The sequence below is a fragment of the Procambarus clarkii genome, chromosome 24 (genome assembly GCF_040958095.1).
Source record: "Procambarus clarkii isolate CNS0578487 chromosome 24, FALCON_Pclarkii_2.0, whole genome shotgun sequence".
Classification (NCBI taxonomy): domain Eukaryota; kingdom Metazoa; phylum Arthropoda; class Malacostraca; order Decapoda; family Cambaridae; genus Procambarus; species Procambarus clarkii.
The window spans coordinates 23,444,165-23,461,802 of record NC_091173.1 but is presented as its reverse complement, the minus strand read 5'-3'; the positions used below and the strand labels follow the sequence as shown (position 1 = coordinate 23,461,802).

At 47.7% G+C, this 17,638-nt stretch overlaps 1 protein-coding gene across 2 annotated transcripts in view; it reads left to right on the top strand.

Annotated features, from left to right (window-relative positions):
- The window catches only part of LOC123761596 (uncharacterized), a 136,910-nt gene that overhangs the window by 41,520 nt on the left and 77,752 nt on the right, over nt 1–17,638 (top strand). For both annotated transcript variants that reach the window (XM_069330750.1, XM_045747616.2), the window contains exon 6: nt 9,273–9,417. In XM_069330750.1, the coding sequence (XP_069186851.1) occupies nt 9,273–9,417 (145 nt within the window). The remainder of the gene's footprint in view (nt 1–9,272; nt 9,418–17,638) is intronic.

Genomic DNA, 17,638 nt, shown 5'->3' with positions numbered 1-17,638 from the left:
ACTGTAGGCTTCGCAACCATTAAGAGAGTGGAAACATTTTGTTGCTGTTTGGCGCTCTCGGCGAGTGATCTGCATAGTTTTTTATTTGGTGTTGATACTCCTTATGCTTGGGCGGCATTTTATAGGTATGGTCTTATAGACAATTTCATTGCGAACACAGTGATACCAAATTTAAATACGTGCGCCTTCAATTATTGTCAGGACAGTCAAAAGAGTGTACACTTTTTCGGTCTTACCGCGTAGGCGCGCGAAGTGCTGAAAGCATCTGGGGTATTGTTTTTTTTTTAGCGCCGAGAGCGCGAAAGTGTTAAGATATGGGCACCACACAACCGCTGCATATTCTATCTTTGGCCTAACAAAAGTCGTGAACAATTTCATTAGTATATCGGCTCCATGTATTTAAAAGCAATTCTGAAGTTAGAAAGCGTGGCATAGGCTCCTCGCACAATATTCTTTGTGGTCCTCAGGTGATAGTTTTCTATCTAGAACCACCCCTAGATCTCTTTCTTTATTAGAATTCTTTAAAGATTTCTCACATAATTTATAGGTTGTGTGGGGTCTATGTTCTCCTATTCCACATTCCATAACATGGCATGTATTAACATTAAATTCCATTTACCAAGTGGTGCTCCATATACTTACTTTGTCCAGGTCATCTTGAAGGGCATGACAATCATCTAAGTTTCTTATCCTTCCTATTATCTTAGCATCATCAGCAAACATGTTCATATAATTCTGTATACCAACTGGTAGATCATTTATGTAGACAATAAACATCACTGGTGCAAGAACTGAACCCTGTGGTACTCCACTTGTGACATTTCTCCAGTCCGATACATTGCCTCTGATCACTGCCCTTATTTTTCTATCAGTCAGAAAATTTTTCATCCATGTTAGAAGCATACCTGTCACCCCTCCAATATTTTCCAGTTTCCAGAACAACCTCTTATGTGGAACTCTGTCAAAAGCCTTTTTTTAGGTCCAGATAGATGCAGTCAACCCAACCATCTCTTTCCTGTAATATCTCTGTTGCTCGATCACAGAAACTGAGTAAATTCGATACACAGGATCTTCCAGATCGAAAAACCATACTGTCTGTCTGATATTATATCATTTCTCTCCAGGTGTTCTACCCATTTAGTTTTAATTATTTTTTCAATATTTTGACTATTACACATGTCAATGATACTGGTCTCTAATTAAGGGGGTCTTCCCTGCTTCCACTTTTGTAGATTGGAACTATGTTAGCCTTTTTCCACACATCAGCTACAACTCCTGTAAACAGGGATGCCTGAAAAATCAGTTGAAGAGGAATGCTGAGCTCAGGTGCACATTCTCTCAGAACTCATGGTGAAACTCCATCTGGACCAACTGCCTTGTTCTTATTTAGCTCCTTGAGCATTTTTTCCACTTCGTCTCTAGACACCTCTATGTGTTCTATGTTGTTCTGTGGTATTCTTATTGTATCTGGTTCCCTTAAGTGTACATGCATGTTCAGTGTACATCACATGTACATGCATGTTCAGTGTACATCACATGTACATGTGTACACAGGTGAGAAGTTGGTGGAGGCCAAGACTGCCAGTAGTTTCAAAGCGTTATATGACAAAGAGTGCTGGGAAGATGGGACACCACGAGCGTAGTTTCATCCTTTAACTACACTTATGTAATTACACTTAGGTAATTACTGTGTGTGTGTGCACATGTGTATGTGCATACGCACGTGTGTGTAATATACCTTGTGTGTATGAAATTGAAATTGAAATAAGTTTATTGAGGTAAAATACACACAAAGGGATGAGGTAGCTCAAGCTATTCTCACCCTATTCAGTACAACGTGTTAATACATACATAGACACACATCACAAATAAACATATTACCAAACATTCTGAGAGGTAAACATATACATTTCCTCCTTCACAAGTAGTATGTTTATGTTATCAGACGTACACACAAATACTTTTATGACCTAGGTATACTGTATAGACAATTTGCAAGACACCTGCAGATAATTCAACAAAATATTACAATCTTGGTGCAAAATTCTTATATCTCTCAAGAATATCATCAACCTTTCCATTGTGACACATCCAGGCTATTTGTTCAGGAACAGTCCTTATCTCAGTGTTTCTATATACATTAATCAACGGACAATCAAGAACATAATGGGCCAGGGTGTGAGACCTTAACATACCACATAGTTTACACTTCATATCATTATCATGAACATCTATCCCATATTCCCAGTAATATTTGTACCCAAGCCTGAGCCGCATGTACACAGAGTCACTCCAAGCATTTCTCCTTTTACCATAAGTGAAATGGGTGTTTTGACTCATTGTGTGTATGTGTATATGTATATGTATGTGTATATACATAATATATATGTATATATGTGTATGTATACTTTTTCTTTCACAAGAGGCTCTGTTCCCTTCTCTGTTGACTTGGCGCTGGGGGAGCAGCTTGCTCTGTTGACTCTCGCATGGTCCCGCAGTTAGTGGGTGCTTTTGGTTGTCTTCCGGCCTCTGGTGGCGGCGGCGGACGGCTTCTCCCCCTTTGGGGGGGTTCAGGGCTGGCGGGGTGGGCTTCTTCCCCTGTGCTTCGTCATGTCATCTTAGTGGATGCGTTGGACGTGGTCGATCCACCCCATCCTTCTGGGGTTCCCATCTGCTCTATGCAGACATGGACCTGTCGAATCTGCGTCTTTCAGTCTGCGCCCTGGATTCCCTCGTGGGAGGACTGTTGTCTTCTGTCTGGCTTCTGTTGGGGCCGGGGTGCCTGGATGGTGGCCCTGGACCTCCAGGTCAATTCTTGGCACGTTCCTCTCCAGTTTTCCGGGACTGGTACAGTTGGTGGTGGGGCTTCAGGCTTGCCGCTTTTGTTGCCTTCCCTAGTTTGTAATTGGCACTTGGTGTATTTACACATCTTTACTGGATCTTGGTGCCCTGTCTGAGTATGCTTGGGATTCGGTGTCTGGCCTACCTCGATGACTGGCTGGTGTGGACTCCCAGTCGGTCCACTTGTCTGCTCGCCAGGGGTGTGGTGCTTTCCAGATCACTGGGTTTGGTTTCCTGGTGATCTGAAGGCCGTTCCATCTGTTTCCGTCCCAGGTTCAGACCTTGCTGGGTCTTGTTTAGGGCTCTTGGGCCGCTCCTTGTCTTTCCCTCCAGAAATGTTGCTGCGGCCCCGCCTCCGGCTGTTCATAAGGGGGTCCTGGGTTGCTCGGCGGTTGCTCGAGCAGTTGTGCGGGAGTCTGAACTTCGACGTGCTGGTCTGCCCGCTGGGTCGGGTTTGGCTTCGGCGTCTGTTTGGTTCCTTCAGAGACTCTCCTTCCGCCTCTCTTGCAATCGTTGGGTTCGTTCCTCTAGGGATCTTGTGTTGGTGCTGCGTCACCAGCTTTCTCTTTGGGGTTTTCGAGGTTCCGTGCCTTGGCACCTCCCCGAGCCTTCACTCGATGTGTTCACGGACGGGTCATCTCTCGGCTGGGGCTTTGTGACCAGTGCTCACTAGGTCGGCCGGGGATGGTGGGGTCTGTCCATCCGTCAGGCTCACAGCACGGTTCAGGAGTTCATGGCTGTCTGGTTTGCGCTTCGGAGGGTTTGGGTCACTCGGTGCTCTACCATTCGGCTCCATTCGGACTGTTCTCTGGCGGTTCTTTGCCAGAACCACAGGGTTTCTTTTATTTGTTTGACCTTTGGGGTTGGTCCCTTAGAGTGGCTCGTTTGCTGGATTCTCGGGGTTTGGCTAACCATGAGGTTCATGTCCGGGGTGTGTTCTGTGTCCTGGCGGACAGCTGTCTCGGTTCATTCCTCTGTTCGCGCATTTGGCCAGTCGTTGCCGACTCGTTTCGTTGGCTCTGCCGGACGTATGGACTCCTGGCCATGGATGTCTTCGAGTCGGCGTAGTCTAGGCTTCGCCCATTCTATGTGGCGCCCTTACCCACCTGCGAGGCGTTCACGGTGGATGCCGTTCGGCAGGACTGGTCGAGGTGGGAGTACCTGTTCCTCTTCTCCCGGTCCAGCTGTTGCTTCGGGTTTTGGCTCCGTTGGAGCTCATTCCCACAAGAGTAGTCCTTTTGGTCCCTTGGTGGCCGCCCCAGCTTTATTTTCAGACGCTGCTCAATGGGTGTCCGAACCCGGGGCGTTTTCCTGTGACTCCGCATCTTTTGGCAGGTCGGATCTGTCCTGTACATGACTGGTTCGGCCTTCTCCTCGGCTCTCACGTCTGGTATTTTGACGCGTGTATCACCTTCTCTTTGGTGATACACCAAAGAGAAGGTGGCTTTGTTGATGGTGTCCCACCTGCGAGCTTCGTCTCGGCGACAGTATGACGTTCCTGGTGTTTCTATGCACTTTTTCTTGCTCTTCGTGGGTTGTCTTCTCTTTCGCATTGGGTTGTCTTACCCTTTCTTGGGTTTTCAGGACTACAGTTATTTGATGTTTCTTACTGTCGCCTCGTTTTGTGCGGTGCTGATGGAGCCGCTCTGGCTTGCGTTTGGGGTGGACATCACATCTGCCCCGTTTCGTATGCTTTCTCATGTTTTGTTTCACCTCCGGCCTTCTCATGCGTCGCCTGAGCCGTCCTAGTCTTTGATCAGGGTACCTTTTCATCTTCTCCTCAGTTTGTGGTTGCCCCTTCGGTTCAGGTTTCTACTCTTTGGTACTGGTGGTAGGTTTGTATGTTTGCAGCCTTTCTCCGTCCTTCTGGCGACGATCGAGACGGCTGCTTTCCAGAGGGGTTCTTGTGTTATTGATGCTCGATTGGTTCAGCAGAGCGTGCGTCCTGTGTTGTCCTGTTGCATTTTTTTCCCGTTACCTGCGTACAGTGTCTGGGGATGCGCTTTGGGTTTATCCAGTTCCCCTCGTTCCCTGTTTCAGGGCTCGGGTCTCCCAGGTCGTACGCAGAGTTTTTCAGTCTTCCAGCCTGCGGTCTGTCCTTGTGCCTGTGCTGTTCGTTCGTTTGCAGCTTTTGCTGCTGTGTTGGTGACGTCTAGGGCTCATTTCGGGTGCAGGGATTTGAGGGTCGCACAGGTTCTTGGCCGCCCATTCTTTGTGTGTGTCTGCTCCTGTGTGTTCTTGTTGCCTTGGGTCGCAGGTTGCAACCTGTTGCCTCGGCTTCGCATTGCGGAGTTTGTGGCGGCCGCCTCCCGGGTCAGCCCTTTCTTTTCCTTCTCTTTGGGTCTGAAGCTCCAGGGAGCCGTAGGGGCTTCCCACAGAAAACCAGTGTTGAATGAAATGAAACGCCATTTTCTGGGTGAGACCCGGAGGCTCCCTGGCAACCCTCCCTCCCTCCGGTCAGCGTTTTTTTCGCTTTGATTGAAGCTTAGCTTCCGAACTGATGCTAGGCAGCCAGCACAGTAGGTCCGGGGCTCCCCCCTCCCCCTTTCGGGGCGGGGAGGGCTGCGCGGACGATCGGAGCGGCAGTAAAGTCTGATGTTTGCTTGTTTCCTTGGGATTGTAGGGAGTTCCTACCTCTCTGTTCGGTTTTTTATTTTAGTTTTTACCATGTGGGGTTTGTTTTGTCATGCCTACCTTTCTGGGTGCCTGACCCCGATCGATGGCAGATAAGGAAAACCCCAACCACAAGGGGGTTTTCCAGGGCCATTGCTCCCTGAAACCTCTCTGAAGGGGCCAGGTTCTGGTGCTGGTCCCTGGCAGGTCTTAACTCCTTAGCTAATGTTCCGGTCTAATATAACATACATTAGCCCAATAAGCTCCAGGGAGCCTCCGGGGCTCGCGCAGAAAATGGCGTTTCATTACATTCAACGCTGGTTTTTTGCCAGACTTCCGTACCCTATTGCGGCTAAAATATGCCACCCACGATTTTTTATTTTTTCTGTGATCAGGGAACAAAAATGAACACTTTTATAAGACGATTTTTTTTTTTTTTTTTTTTTTTTGTTTCGCCTGTGGGTGTTAACCCTTTAACTGCGCAGCCTATAAATATCACACCCCCCCAGTGCGCAGGAAATAAATTCTCTTGAAAAAATTCTTTTGTTTTTTTAAAGTGTCAAAAACCCTTCCCTCAATATGGGTATGTCAAAAAAATTTTGAACTTGTACTTACTTTGGCTGCTATGGGGTTCGTAAGTTGGCGCGTGACGTCTTCATTCCCCGTTTGCCTGTGACATACGCTCCTGGGGCCAGTAGGGCGCCCGGGGCGGGGCGTGCGAGTTGCCGCGAATATATTTTTATTCATTTTTTGCGCACAGTTCCAAATACATTTTATTTGTTTTTACATACTAATCCTATGTATAATGAACACGTACATTATATTATGGCCGTAGAACATCCATACTGTCCGAGGACACTGTGTTACGTGCATGACACTTGTGTACACATATGTTGCACATATTTACCATGTATCATGCTAATTTATGTATATATACAATCTATTTGCAGACTATACACTGTCACACACTATATATACTCACCATCAACACACTCAGAACACCGCGAGTGTGAGCAGCCACACTCGGCCAGCCCTCCCTCACTCCTCCAACATCTTACTCGCCAACATTCCTCCTCCCACCATACTGTTGTTGTTATTATTACACTATTAACACATGTTATATATACCTATCTACATGTTTTATTTACCAGAACTATGCAAGTAAGCCGGTATTGTGACCAAACAGTACAGTGGCCACCATACACTGCATGGGAAATCACACAGCAGACAACGCTACGATTATGACGTCACCTCCCTCACCAAAATAGCTCCTCACAACATACTCCTGATGCTGGTGTTACACTATACACACACACACTGTATATACCCATGTACATGTGTGTTCCCCATAGCGAACCACGAAGCTAGTGTGGTGAGCAAAACAAGAGTGGCTGCTACACAGTAAGGGTACCTCAATTCTCTCCCTCCCTCCCTCCCTCTCCAAAATTACTCCTTCCACAATACTACGCACAACGCTAATTATAACCACAATCTTGGTCACTAATTCCTGTAAATGAATAATTGACCACAAGTTTATTTTGAAAAGGAACCTAAAAAGTCGTTTGAAGATTCCTAGATGGACAAAATAATGCTATGGTGCTGTGGCTAGCGCTGTGAACATCGTGAACAGCATTAAATCACTGATATTTGAACATTGTACCCAGGCATTATCATATTCAGGCTCTTCTATAATACTATCATGGCTAAATAATACAAGTTATATATATATTATGACATTATTAGGCAATGCTGTGGTCACACACTGAACAGCAGTGCTGTGCGCTCATGCTGCGAGCGCCAGCCTTGGCTGCTCACTCACTGCTGAGGCTCCCACACCCGGGAATGTGGACCACGATTTTTTTTAAAGATGGCGACTGTTTACAAGAGCCCTGAGGAAGCTGATGTGAACCCCACGTAGCCGCGGGAGTTTTGAATAGAACGTGAAAAATGCAAATATCTGGAGGCGTGTTGCGCACCCAAAGCCTGGGCCTGCAGGCGTGTTGCGCACCCAAAGCCTGGGCCTGCAGGCATGTTGCGCAGTTAAAGGGTTAAAGCCATTTGGACCCCTAGCGGTTTGAGGGTTAAATAAATAAAAAAATAGATAAACAAATTAAACGTTTGTCCTAAATGGAAATAAATCTGCCTGAAACAATGTGGTGAGTGGAATTCAGCATGGTTTCACCTTGGCATCAACCCCTTTTATTTTATTCGTCATCATTGACGAGAATTCTATTTCTAACCAAATCATCAAATTTGCTGATGAAAGAGGTCTATAGTAAGGTTAGCAGTGAAAACAATATTGAGGCCTTGCTGAGCTATCTTTATGAACTCCACACATTGTCAAAAATCTGGCAAATGCTTTTCAATATGGAAAATGCAAGACCTTGCATATATGGCATAACAATGCACATCATAATTATATCAGCAGCACTACCATTCAGCAAATTGATAAAGAAAATGACCTACTGGGTAGGAGCTACTACAGGTAGTAATTGAAAGTTGTTCAACAAGTGGGAGCTGCATTAAAAAGAAAGCCAACCACACAATAGGAGTAATCAAAAGGGCTTTTTACTTCCAAGAAAAGACAGTGATTATGCAAGTGTAGAAGTCTTTAGTGTTGCCCCATCTGGACTACTGTATCTAAACAGGGAGACCTCGCCTTCAGAAAGACAGACCAGCTTCGGAGAAAGTTCGACAGTGACACAATTCATCCCGGAACTAAGTCAACTTGTGCCAAGGATGGTTGAGTGCCCCAGGACTAACAAAATTACAAAACAAACATAACAGGGCTGATCTCTTTGAGATCTTTCAAACATTGAACAAATTGGAAGATATGTCTTTAAAAATCAAATGTAATGTATACTAGGGACAACAGCTTCAAGCTCTACAAGCCACAGTGTAATACAGAAAACAGGATGCTTTTACACCCATATGCTTCCTGTCTCCGTCGAGGCCGCTAAAGATGGTACCCCTCTGATACATCCAGGTCAATATAGTGTATCTGATCTGACTTCCAGTATTGGGCAGTCTAGTAGCAACTTGAGTCTTTCTTTTCAGATTAACCACTTGGTTGGTCTTACAGGAAATGCTCTATACTCTCCTAGTGGCAGGCTCAGATATAGTGGGAATGTTATCAGATGTGCCCACCAGGTCATACATACTTGATTAAGCATCACACTGGGAAAACACTATCATCTCTCTAGGCAGCCAACTGACAAAACAAGTATTCCCAGGATGGAAATACTGTAGCTACTATCAGATAATGCAGTATTCACAATGTGCCACTTCTGTAGAAGTCCTTAATTTTCACACTTGTGTGTGATTACTTAAAAAAAAATAAGTGCAAACAAATGGTGTGCAAATACAGTGTTATGCACTGTAGTTAGAATAATATTGCCGTCAATCAATTTGTGGAGAGAGTAGTTCAGTAAACTGCTTCTTTACATTAATTTTAGCTAGTTTAGTTATGCCGTTCTTCTTTTCATTAAAAAGGGAACTCCATATTTTGAACCCTTCAATTTGTATGGCACTTTTGGTAGGAATATCATATACTTAATGTATTTAGTTTATGGATTAAAATACATAATTTAAAAAAAAAGTTTCTGGTCCAAGATAATATTACAGTATAGGGTTTTGTAGCACAAAAGAATGTGTGGAGAATGTGCATATATCAATTAGAGAATTTGTTCTGATAGATAAATGTTGTTGGGCAACTTATACTTAAAGTGCCTGTGATTGTCTGACAGATTTTATAGTTAGCATTATATACAGTTAGCTGACAAATATATTTTGGTTGATTGATAATTTTTCTGTTATAGGGTGCAGGGATGATCCTTTCTTTGGAAGAGTCAATGGCAGAGCACAAACGTGATAAATTTCGTTCCATCTTTATTTGCACTATGACAGGGTTAACAATGCTGTACATATCCTTTGGGGTGTCAGGCTATGCATCATTTGGCCCACGTAAGTTGACTAAAAACACACAGTATTTTATGTTGTATCTCTGCTACTCGGTCAACTTCATGTATGTTTTGACATATTGTAAAATGTTTGTGGGAATGATTTAACCACTGTGCTGCGTCGGCCAGGAAATCTCATTTGCTTATTACCGCACCAACCGAGAAAACACTTTTTTTCTGGGGGGAGCCCCGTCGGCTCCCCGGAGCTATCTCAGGCTGATATGCTAATGTCAGACTTTGGCATCAGTTATGTGTATGGAGTTCTTAGGCCTGCCAGGGACCACGGCCTGAACCGGGCCCCCTCAGAGAGGCAAGGGAAGCAATGGCCTATAGAAGCCCCCGTGTGGTTGGAGGCATTCTATGTCTGCCATCGACCAGATCAGGCACCCAGAAAGGTAAGCGCCCCAAAAACAAACCCCTATTCTGGTTAAAATTGCTACCAAAAGCCAAACTAGTGGATAGAACTTTACAACAGAAAACAAGCTAACTAGTATGACGTTACACGTTGCCGCGTTGCTGTCTGCGCAGCTCCCCTCTCCCCGGGAAGGGGAAGCGGGAGCCCCAAACCCTTCACGCCAGCTACCCACACCTCAATTCTTGAGGCTGATGCTATAGGCAGAGGTCGTGTGCTCTGGCTCCAGTGTCTTTACAGCACTGTGCTTCGTGTGTGGTGTTTGTTTCCAGGGGTGCGAGAGCCAGGAGTTATCTTTAGTACTCGGGCTGCATGCGCCCGAGTAAGTACTGTCCTTGTGGTGCCCTGTAAGTACTGCCCTTGGAGCTTGGAGTCACCTTCCACAGGCTCCTCGTGATCTGCCTCTGCTGGTCCTTTCTACCGTTCGGTTTTTCGGCCGCCTGTTGAGCTCGTGGGTGTTCTGTTCTCCCTTGTTACCTGCGGGTACCTTGAGGTTACCTTGAGGTGCTTCCGGGGCTTAGCGTCCCCGCGGCCCGGTTGTCGACCAGGCCTCCTGGTTGCCGGACTGATTAACCAGGCTGTTGGACGCGGCTGCTCGCAGCCTGACGTACGAGTCACAGCCTGGTTGATCAGGTATCCTTTGGAGGTGCTTATCCAGTTCTCTCTTGAACACTGTGAGGGGTCGGCCAGTTATGCCCCTTATGTGTAGTGGAAGCGTGTTGAACAGTCTCGGACCTCTGATGTTGATAGAGTTCTCTCTCAGAGTACCAGTTGCACCTCTGTTTTTCAACGGGGGTATTCTGCACATCCTGCCATGTCTTCTGGTCTCATGTGATGTTATTTCTGTGTGCAGGTTTGGGACCAGCCCCTCTAATATTTTCCACGTGTAAATTATTATGTACCTCTCCCGCCTGCGCTCAAGGGAGTACAGTTTTAGGCTCTTTAGTCGGTCCCAATAGTTTAGATGTTTTACTGAGTGGATTCTAGCAGTAAAGGATCTCTGCACGCTCTCCAGGTCAGTAATTTCTCCAGCTTTGAAAGGGGCTGTCATTGTGCAGCAGTACTCCACTCTAGAGAGCACAAGCGTTTTGAAAAGTATCATCATCGGTATAGCATCTCTAGTGTGAAAAGTTCTTGTTATCCAACCTGTCATTTTTCTTGCAGTTGTGACGGCTACTTTATTGTGTTCTTTAAAGGTAAGGTCTTCCGACATGAGTACACCCAGATCCTTTACATTGCCTTTTCGTTCTATGTTATGATTTGCCTGAGTTTTGTACGTGGTTTCCGTTTTTATATTTTCATTTTTTCCATAGCGCATGAGCTGGAACTTATCTTCGTTAAACACCATATTATTTTCTGTAGCCCATAGAAAGACCTGATCTACATCTGACTGGAGGTTCGCCATGTCCTCTATGTTGCCTACTCTCATGAAGATCCTAGTGTCATCTGCAAAGGACGATACAGTGCTATAGGTTGTGTTCTTGTCTATGTCCGAAATGAGGATGAGAAAAAGTACTGGAGCAAGCACAGTACCCTGGGGGACAGAGCTCTTCACGGTTGATGGGCTGGATTTTATTTTGTTGTTTGGGTAAGTGGCAGTTTGCACGGGTAGGGGCACAGGATGCTGTGCAGCTTCGTTTTCCCGACATAGCGGCCGGCTCTGTTCCTGGGGTTCGCTGTCCTCTTGCAGGGTTTTGTTTTTCTTTTTGCCTTGTGGGGGGTTTCTGCCCTGTTATCCACTGGTGTTTGCCTTTCTACAGTTCAGGGCAGGTTTCTTTCCCTGCGCTCTGTCGGGTCGTCTTGGAATGGGTTCGCTTGGGCGTGGTCGAAACGACGACGTCCCTTACAAGGGTTTCCCGTTAGTTTCCGGTCCCGAAACGGGACTGCGCGAACCTGCAGTTCATTCTGGACTTGTCCCGTCTGAACCCCTGGGTTCATTGCCCCTCCTTTCAGATGACTACGCTGTCCTAGGTTCGGCTCCTCTTAGAGCCGGGCGCTTGTATGGTGTCCCTGAACCTCCGGGACGCTTATTAGCATGTCCGATTTATCCAAGGTTCCGGGACTGGCTCAGTTTTTGTTGTCGGGTGTCTATGTTACCACTTTCGTTGTCTCCCATTTGGATTGAACCTGGCACCTCGCATGTTCACACGCCTTATGCGGGTCGTGGTGGCCCGTTTGCGTCTCTTAGGTGTTCGGGTGTTTGCCTACCTCGACGACTGACTGGTTTGTGGTCCCAGCCGGTCGGCTTGCTTGCTAACCAGGGATTTGGTTCTTTCCCAGCTCGCCGGGTTTGGGTTTTTGGTGAACTGGAGGAAGTCCCATCTGGTTCCCTCTCAGGTTTGGACTTGGCTGGGTCTCGTTTGGGACTCACGGACCGATTCCTGGTCTCTCTCTCTCCGGAGTCTCTCCTGCAGCTGCGGTCCCGCCTTCGTCTGTTTCTAGTGGGCCCTTGGGTCACCCGGCAGTTGCTTGAGGGGCTGTGCGGGAGCCTAAACTTCGCGATATTAGTCTACCCGCCGGGTTTGGCTTCGTCGGCGGTTCTGGTTCCTTCTGGGTCGTCCCTTCAGCCTCTCGCGATTGCTGGGTTCGACCCCCAGGGGCCTTGCGTTGGTTGCTGCATCGCCGGCTTCCTCTTCACGTTTTTCGGGGTTCAGTGCCTTGGCGCCTACCCGAGCCTTCACTCAATGTGTTCACGGACGCTTCGTCTCTCGGCTGGGGTTTTGTGACCAATACTCACCAGGATGGGCAGGGGCGTTGGGGTTCGTCCTTACGTTGAGCCCACAGCACAGTGTGGGAGTTCGCGGCATTGTGGTCGGCTCTTGGGAGGATTTTGGTAGCCTGCAGATTGACGATTCGGCTCCATTCGGACTGCTCTCCGGTGGTTCATTGCTTGAACCATGGGGGTTCAATGCCGTCTTGGCTCTTTGGGGTTGGTCGTTTCAGGTGACTCGTCTGCTTAGTTCTCCGGGTTTGACGTGTGGAGTGTCCAACATCTTGGCCGACGGCCTGTCTCGCTTCGTTCCCCTCTCCTCGGAGTGGACGGTCGACGATGCTTCCTTCCGTTGGCTTTGCCAGACGTTCGGGCGCCCCGAGGTGGACCTTTTCGTGTCGGCATGGTCGAGGCGCCTTCTCATGTATGCGGCGTCCTTCCCAGACCACAAGGCTGTCGGGTTCGATGCCTTTCGGCTGGACTGGTTGAGGTGGGGGTTCCTGTACCTCTTTTCCCCGGTTCAGCTGTTGCTCCAGGTCCTGACTCACTTGGAGACTTACCAGAGGAGAGTTGTCATTCTGGCCCCTTTGTGGCCGGCCCAGCCTTGGTTTCAGGCGCTGCTTGCTCAGTGTCCGAACCCGAGGGTTTTCCCGCAGCTCCGCCTCTTTCAGCAGATCGGTCCAGTACGTCACGTAGCTGGTTCGATCTTCTCGAGTCTTCGCATATGTTTTTTTTTTTTTTTTTGAGTCTATCATCATCTCTATGATGATCGGGTGGCCTCCTTGTTGGTGTCCCACCTGCGGGCTTCTTCTCGGCGGCAGTTTGAAGTTCCTGGCGGGCCTTCCGTTTCTTTTTGTGTCTTCGTCATTTTAGTTCGCTGTCAATTAGGGTGGTCCTGTTCTTTCTCTCATGGTTGTTTCAGGACCGTCATCTTATGCCTAACACTGTCGCCTCATATCGTGCGGTGCTGGTGGAGCCACTTCAGCTTGCCTTCGGTATCGATGTTACGTCTGCGCCGTTTCGCAAGCTGTCTCGTGCTTTGTTTCACCTCCGGCCTGCTCATGCTCCGCCTGAGCCGTCCTGGTCTTTGGACAGGGTGCTCGCTTACCTTTCATCTCCTCGTTTCATTGTGGCCCCTTCGGTCCAGGATTGTTTCTCCAAGGCTCTTTTCTTGTTGGCATTAGCCTCTGGGGGTCGGGTCGGGGAGCGTCATGCTCTCCTCCGGCACAGGGGTTTCTGCTCTTTTGGTGGTGGCCAAAGGAAGATAATTTTCAAGGAAGACTAATTGCTCTTCCTCCAAATTGGTCTTCTGGGGGGAAGATCAATTGGATAATTTTGGAGGAAGATCTTCCAAAATTATCTTTTCTGCCTCTACACAGACGCCGTCTCGTTGAATTGGCTCTAATACACAACGTACCCAACATGAACTAGAGTCCTGGCTTTGTTGTCGTTGACTCTTCCCTTTCACAGTATATACTTAAATGCTCTAAACTTTCTAACAAACGTGACCTAACATAAGCTAACACTTCCATTTATCTTTCTTTCCCTTTCCTTTTCTTCTCCGTTTTCTTTCTTTTTCTTATCATTGTTTTCTCTTACGATCTCTTGCTTATTCCTACTATTTCCCCCTTCTTATTTCTTTTACTATCCTCCTCTTAATGGATGGTATAAATAGGAGCTGCCTTGTTTGGGCCAATTGGCCTTCTGCAGTTATCTTTGTTCTTGTGTTTTTGTTTTCTCATTCTTACCCTCCCCTTTATTACACCTTACCTTCCCTACCTTTGCCTTGCCTTTTCTTCCTCTAAGATTTTCTTCTCCTCACCTCTCTTCTGCCTATTTATTGCCTTCTCCTTCAATCATCACAATTGACTTGAAAATGGTCCAGGATGGACCGAAACGTCGTCGTTCCTTCACTTTCTAGTGTGTGGTTTGGTCAACAACGTCCCATTTTGTCCTGGGCTCTGGAAGTACTTAAGTTTCATGATGGGCGGTATGTTTCTTGTTTTCGTTGCCTTCTTTTTGGCCTACCTCAACAACTGGTTGGTGTGGTCTCCCAGCCAGTCTGCATGTCTGCTCGCCAGGGATTTGGTTCTTTCCCAGCTCGCCGGATTAGGGGTCCTGGTGACCTGGGGAAAGTCCCATCTGGTTCAGTTCCAGGTTCAGATCTGATTGGGTCTCATGTCGGCCTGTCGGACCGCATCAATAGCAACCAACTGCTCGTGGCCGCTTGAGCAGTTGTGCGAGAGTCTGCGCTTCGCTGTGTTGGTTTTCCCGTTAGGACGGGCTTCAGTGCCTGTCCTGGTTCCTTCGGGGGTATCTCTTCTGCCTCTCTCACAACCACTGGGTTTGAACCCAGTGGGACTTGTGTCGGTTTTTGCGACACTGGATGCCTTTTCGGGGTTTCCAGAGTTCGGTGCCTTGATGCTTCCTTGAGCCTTCGCTCGTTGTTCCCAGATGCCTCGTGTCTCAGCTGGGGTTCTGTGACCCATACTCACTAGGCCGGCCTAGGGCGGTGGGCTTGGTCCTTTCGTCAGGCTCGCAGTGTGGTGCGGGAGTTTGCGGTATTCTGGCTTTCACTGCGGGGGGTTCAGGTCGCTCAGGGCTCTATGATCAGGCTCCCTTTGGATTGTGCTCCGGTGGTTTATTACCTGAACCATGGGGGTTCCCTTAGGTCCTTGGCTCTTTGGGGCTGGCCTCTTTGAGTGGCACATTTGCTGGTTTCTCAAGGGTTAGCTCTCTGTACAATTCGCATCTGGGGTGTGTGTCCAATGTCGTGGCAGACGGCCTGTCCCAGTTCCTTCCCCTGTCCACGGAATGGACAGTCAACGCCAGCTCATTCAGTTGACTGCTGGTCACACAGGTCCCCGGAGATGGAACTCATCGTGTTGGCATGGTTCGGAGAGATGTGGCTCACTTCCCAGACTGCAGAGCCGCTGCTCTTTGGCAGATAATTTACATCAAAGTTGTGAGTTATGTTTAGGTGACCAAAAGACTATTATCTAGGCAATGCAGTGTCCCGGACTTACTAATGTTCCAGTCTCGTCCATATCGATTTGATCTCCAATTTTCTCTACAGGTTGTCCCATATTCCTTTAAAATTAATACTCGCATAATAATAATAAAGGAAACATGAAAAACATTCATTATGTGAACAGTAAAAGAAGCAACTGATCAAGGTGGTGTTCCCTGTACCTCTTCCCCCTGGTCCAACTGTGTTTTCGGTTTCCAGCTCGGTTGGTGTCTTCTCATGGGAGAGTCTTCCTTGTAGCCCCATGGTGGCCAGCCCATCCTTGGTTTCAGATGCTGCTTGCTCGGTGTCTGAGCCGGGGCGTTTTCTGCGACTCCGCCTCTTCTAGCAGATCGGGCCAGATTTTGACACAGGTGTATCACCACTTGTATGATAATCAGGTGGCTTCTCTCATGGTGGCCCACCTGCGGTCCTTGTCTCGGTGACAGTATGAGGTGTCTTGGCGATCTTTTCGCCATTGCCTCTCCTTGTATCGTGCAGCACTGGCGGAGCCGCTCCAGCTTGCGTTCCGAAAGCTTTCTTGTGCTTTGTTTCACCTTTGTTTCAGCTTGCTCATGGACCACCTGAGCTATTCTGGTCCTTGGACAGGGCTCTTTTCTCTCTTCTCGGTTTATGGTGGCCCCTTCAGTTCGAGATTGCGTATCGATGTCTCTGCTTCTGTTGGAATTGGCCTCTGGGTGTCGGGTCGGTGAGCTTCATGCTCTCCTCTGGCATAGGTTTTTGCTCCTTTGGTTCTGGTGGACATTTTGTTTGGTTACAGCCATCTCCTTATTTTCTGGCTAAGAACATGGCGGCTGGTTTCGGAGGGGTCCGGGGGTTATTGATGCTTGGTTGGTCAGGCCGGGGATGCATCCATATGTTGTGTCCAGTTGTGGTTCTGTGCTGTTACCTGTGCGCCTCGGCCTCTGTGGCCGTAGCCACACTTTGGGTTGATCCGATTTCTCTCTCTGTGTTCCAAGGCTCGGGTCCCTCAGGTCGTCATCTGGATTATTAAGACTAGCCAGCCTGTGGTCTACTCTCTCGTGCCCATGATGTTCTTAAGTATGCTGCCTTGACTGCTGTATTTGGCTACATGTCCTAGGCTGACATTCGGGCGTGGGGATTTTGGAGGTCGAACAGGGTCCTTGTCGCCCATTAATTGGTAAATGTTCCTGGTCCCAGTCATTTGTGTGTGTGGCTTTGGATCACAGTTTGCAGCTAGTTTTCTCATCTTCAAATTCATCCACGTGGTGCAGCCACCTCTCGAGTAAGTCTCTCTCTTACTTATCTTTGGTTATGTAGCTCCAGGATGCCGAAGGGGCCCCGACAGAAAACTACTGTTGAATGTAATGAAACGCCATTTTCTGGGTGAGCTTCACAGGCTCCCTTGCAAACTGGTCAGCAGTTTCAGTTTTTATATTTCGATACTCACGCCTCAGTTCCTCCGAAATGAGGTGTAAATAGCCGGCGTGTAGGTCCAGAGCTCCCCCCTCCCGGGAAGTGGAGGGCCGGCCAGACAAGAGGAGCGGTGGCAGTGAGTGATGATTACTTATTTGCTTGTTACCTTTGTTTTCCTTTGGGGAGTTCTGTTTCTCTGTTCGGTCTTGAGTTTTTACAATTTCTACCATGTGGGGTTTGTTTTGAGATGCCTACCTTTCTGGGTGCCTAACCCCGGTCTATGGCAGACAAGGAATACTCCCAAATACAAGGGGGGGGGGTGTCCTTAAGTCATTGCTCCCTGTGCCTCTCTGATGAGGGCCAGGTTCCAGCTCTGGCCTTAGGTAGGCAGGACTCCACTGACTGAAACCCCAGACTAATATAGCGCATATCAGTCCTATAGCTCCAAGGAGCCGATGGAGCTCACCCAGAAAACGGGTTTTCATTACATTCAACGCTGATTTTTTGTACCGATATATTTAGCACCCTACTAATATCCACCTTGTTATACCCTGTCATTAATTTGTGTACTTCAGTCATGTCACCCCAAACACTGCTTGTCTGTTGAAAGTAAATTAAGTTTTCTGAAAATCTTTTCATATGGGAGATTTCTAATTCCAAGGACTATCTGTTATCTTTCTGCTCACCTCATAGTGTAA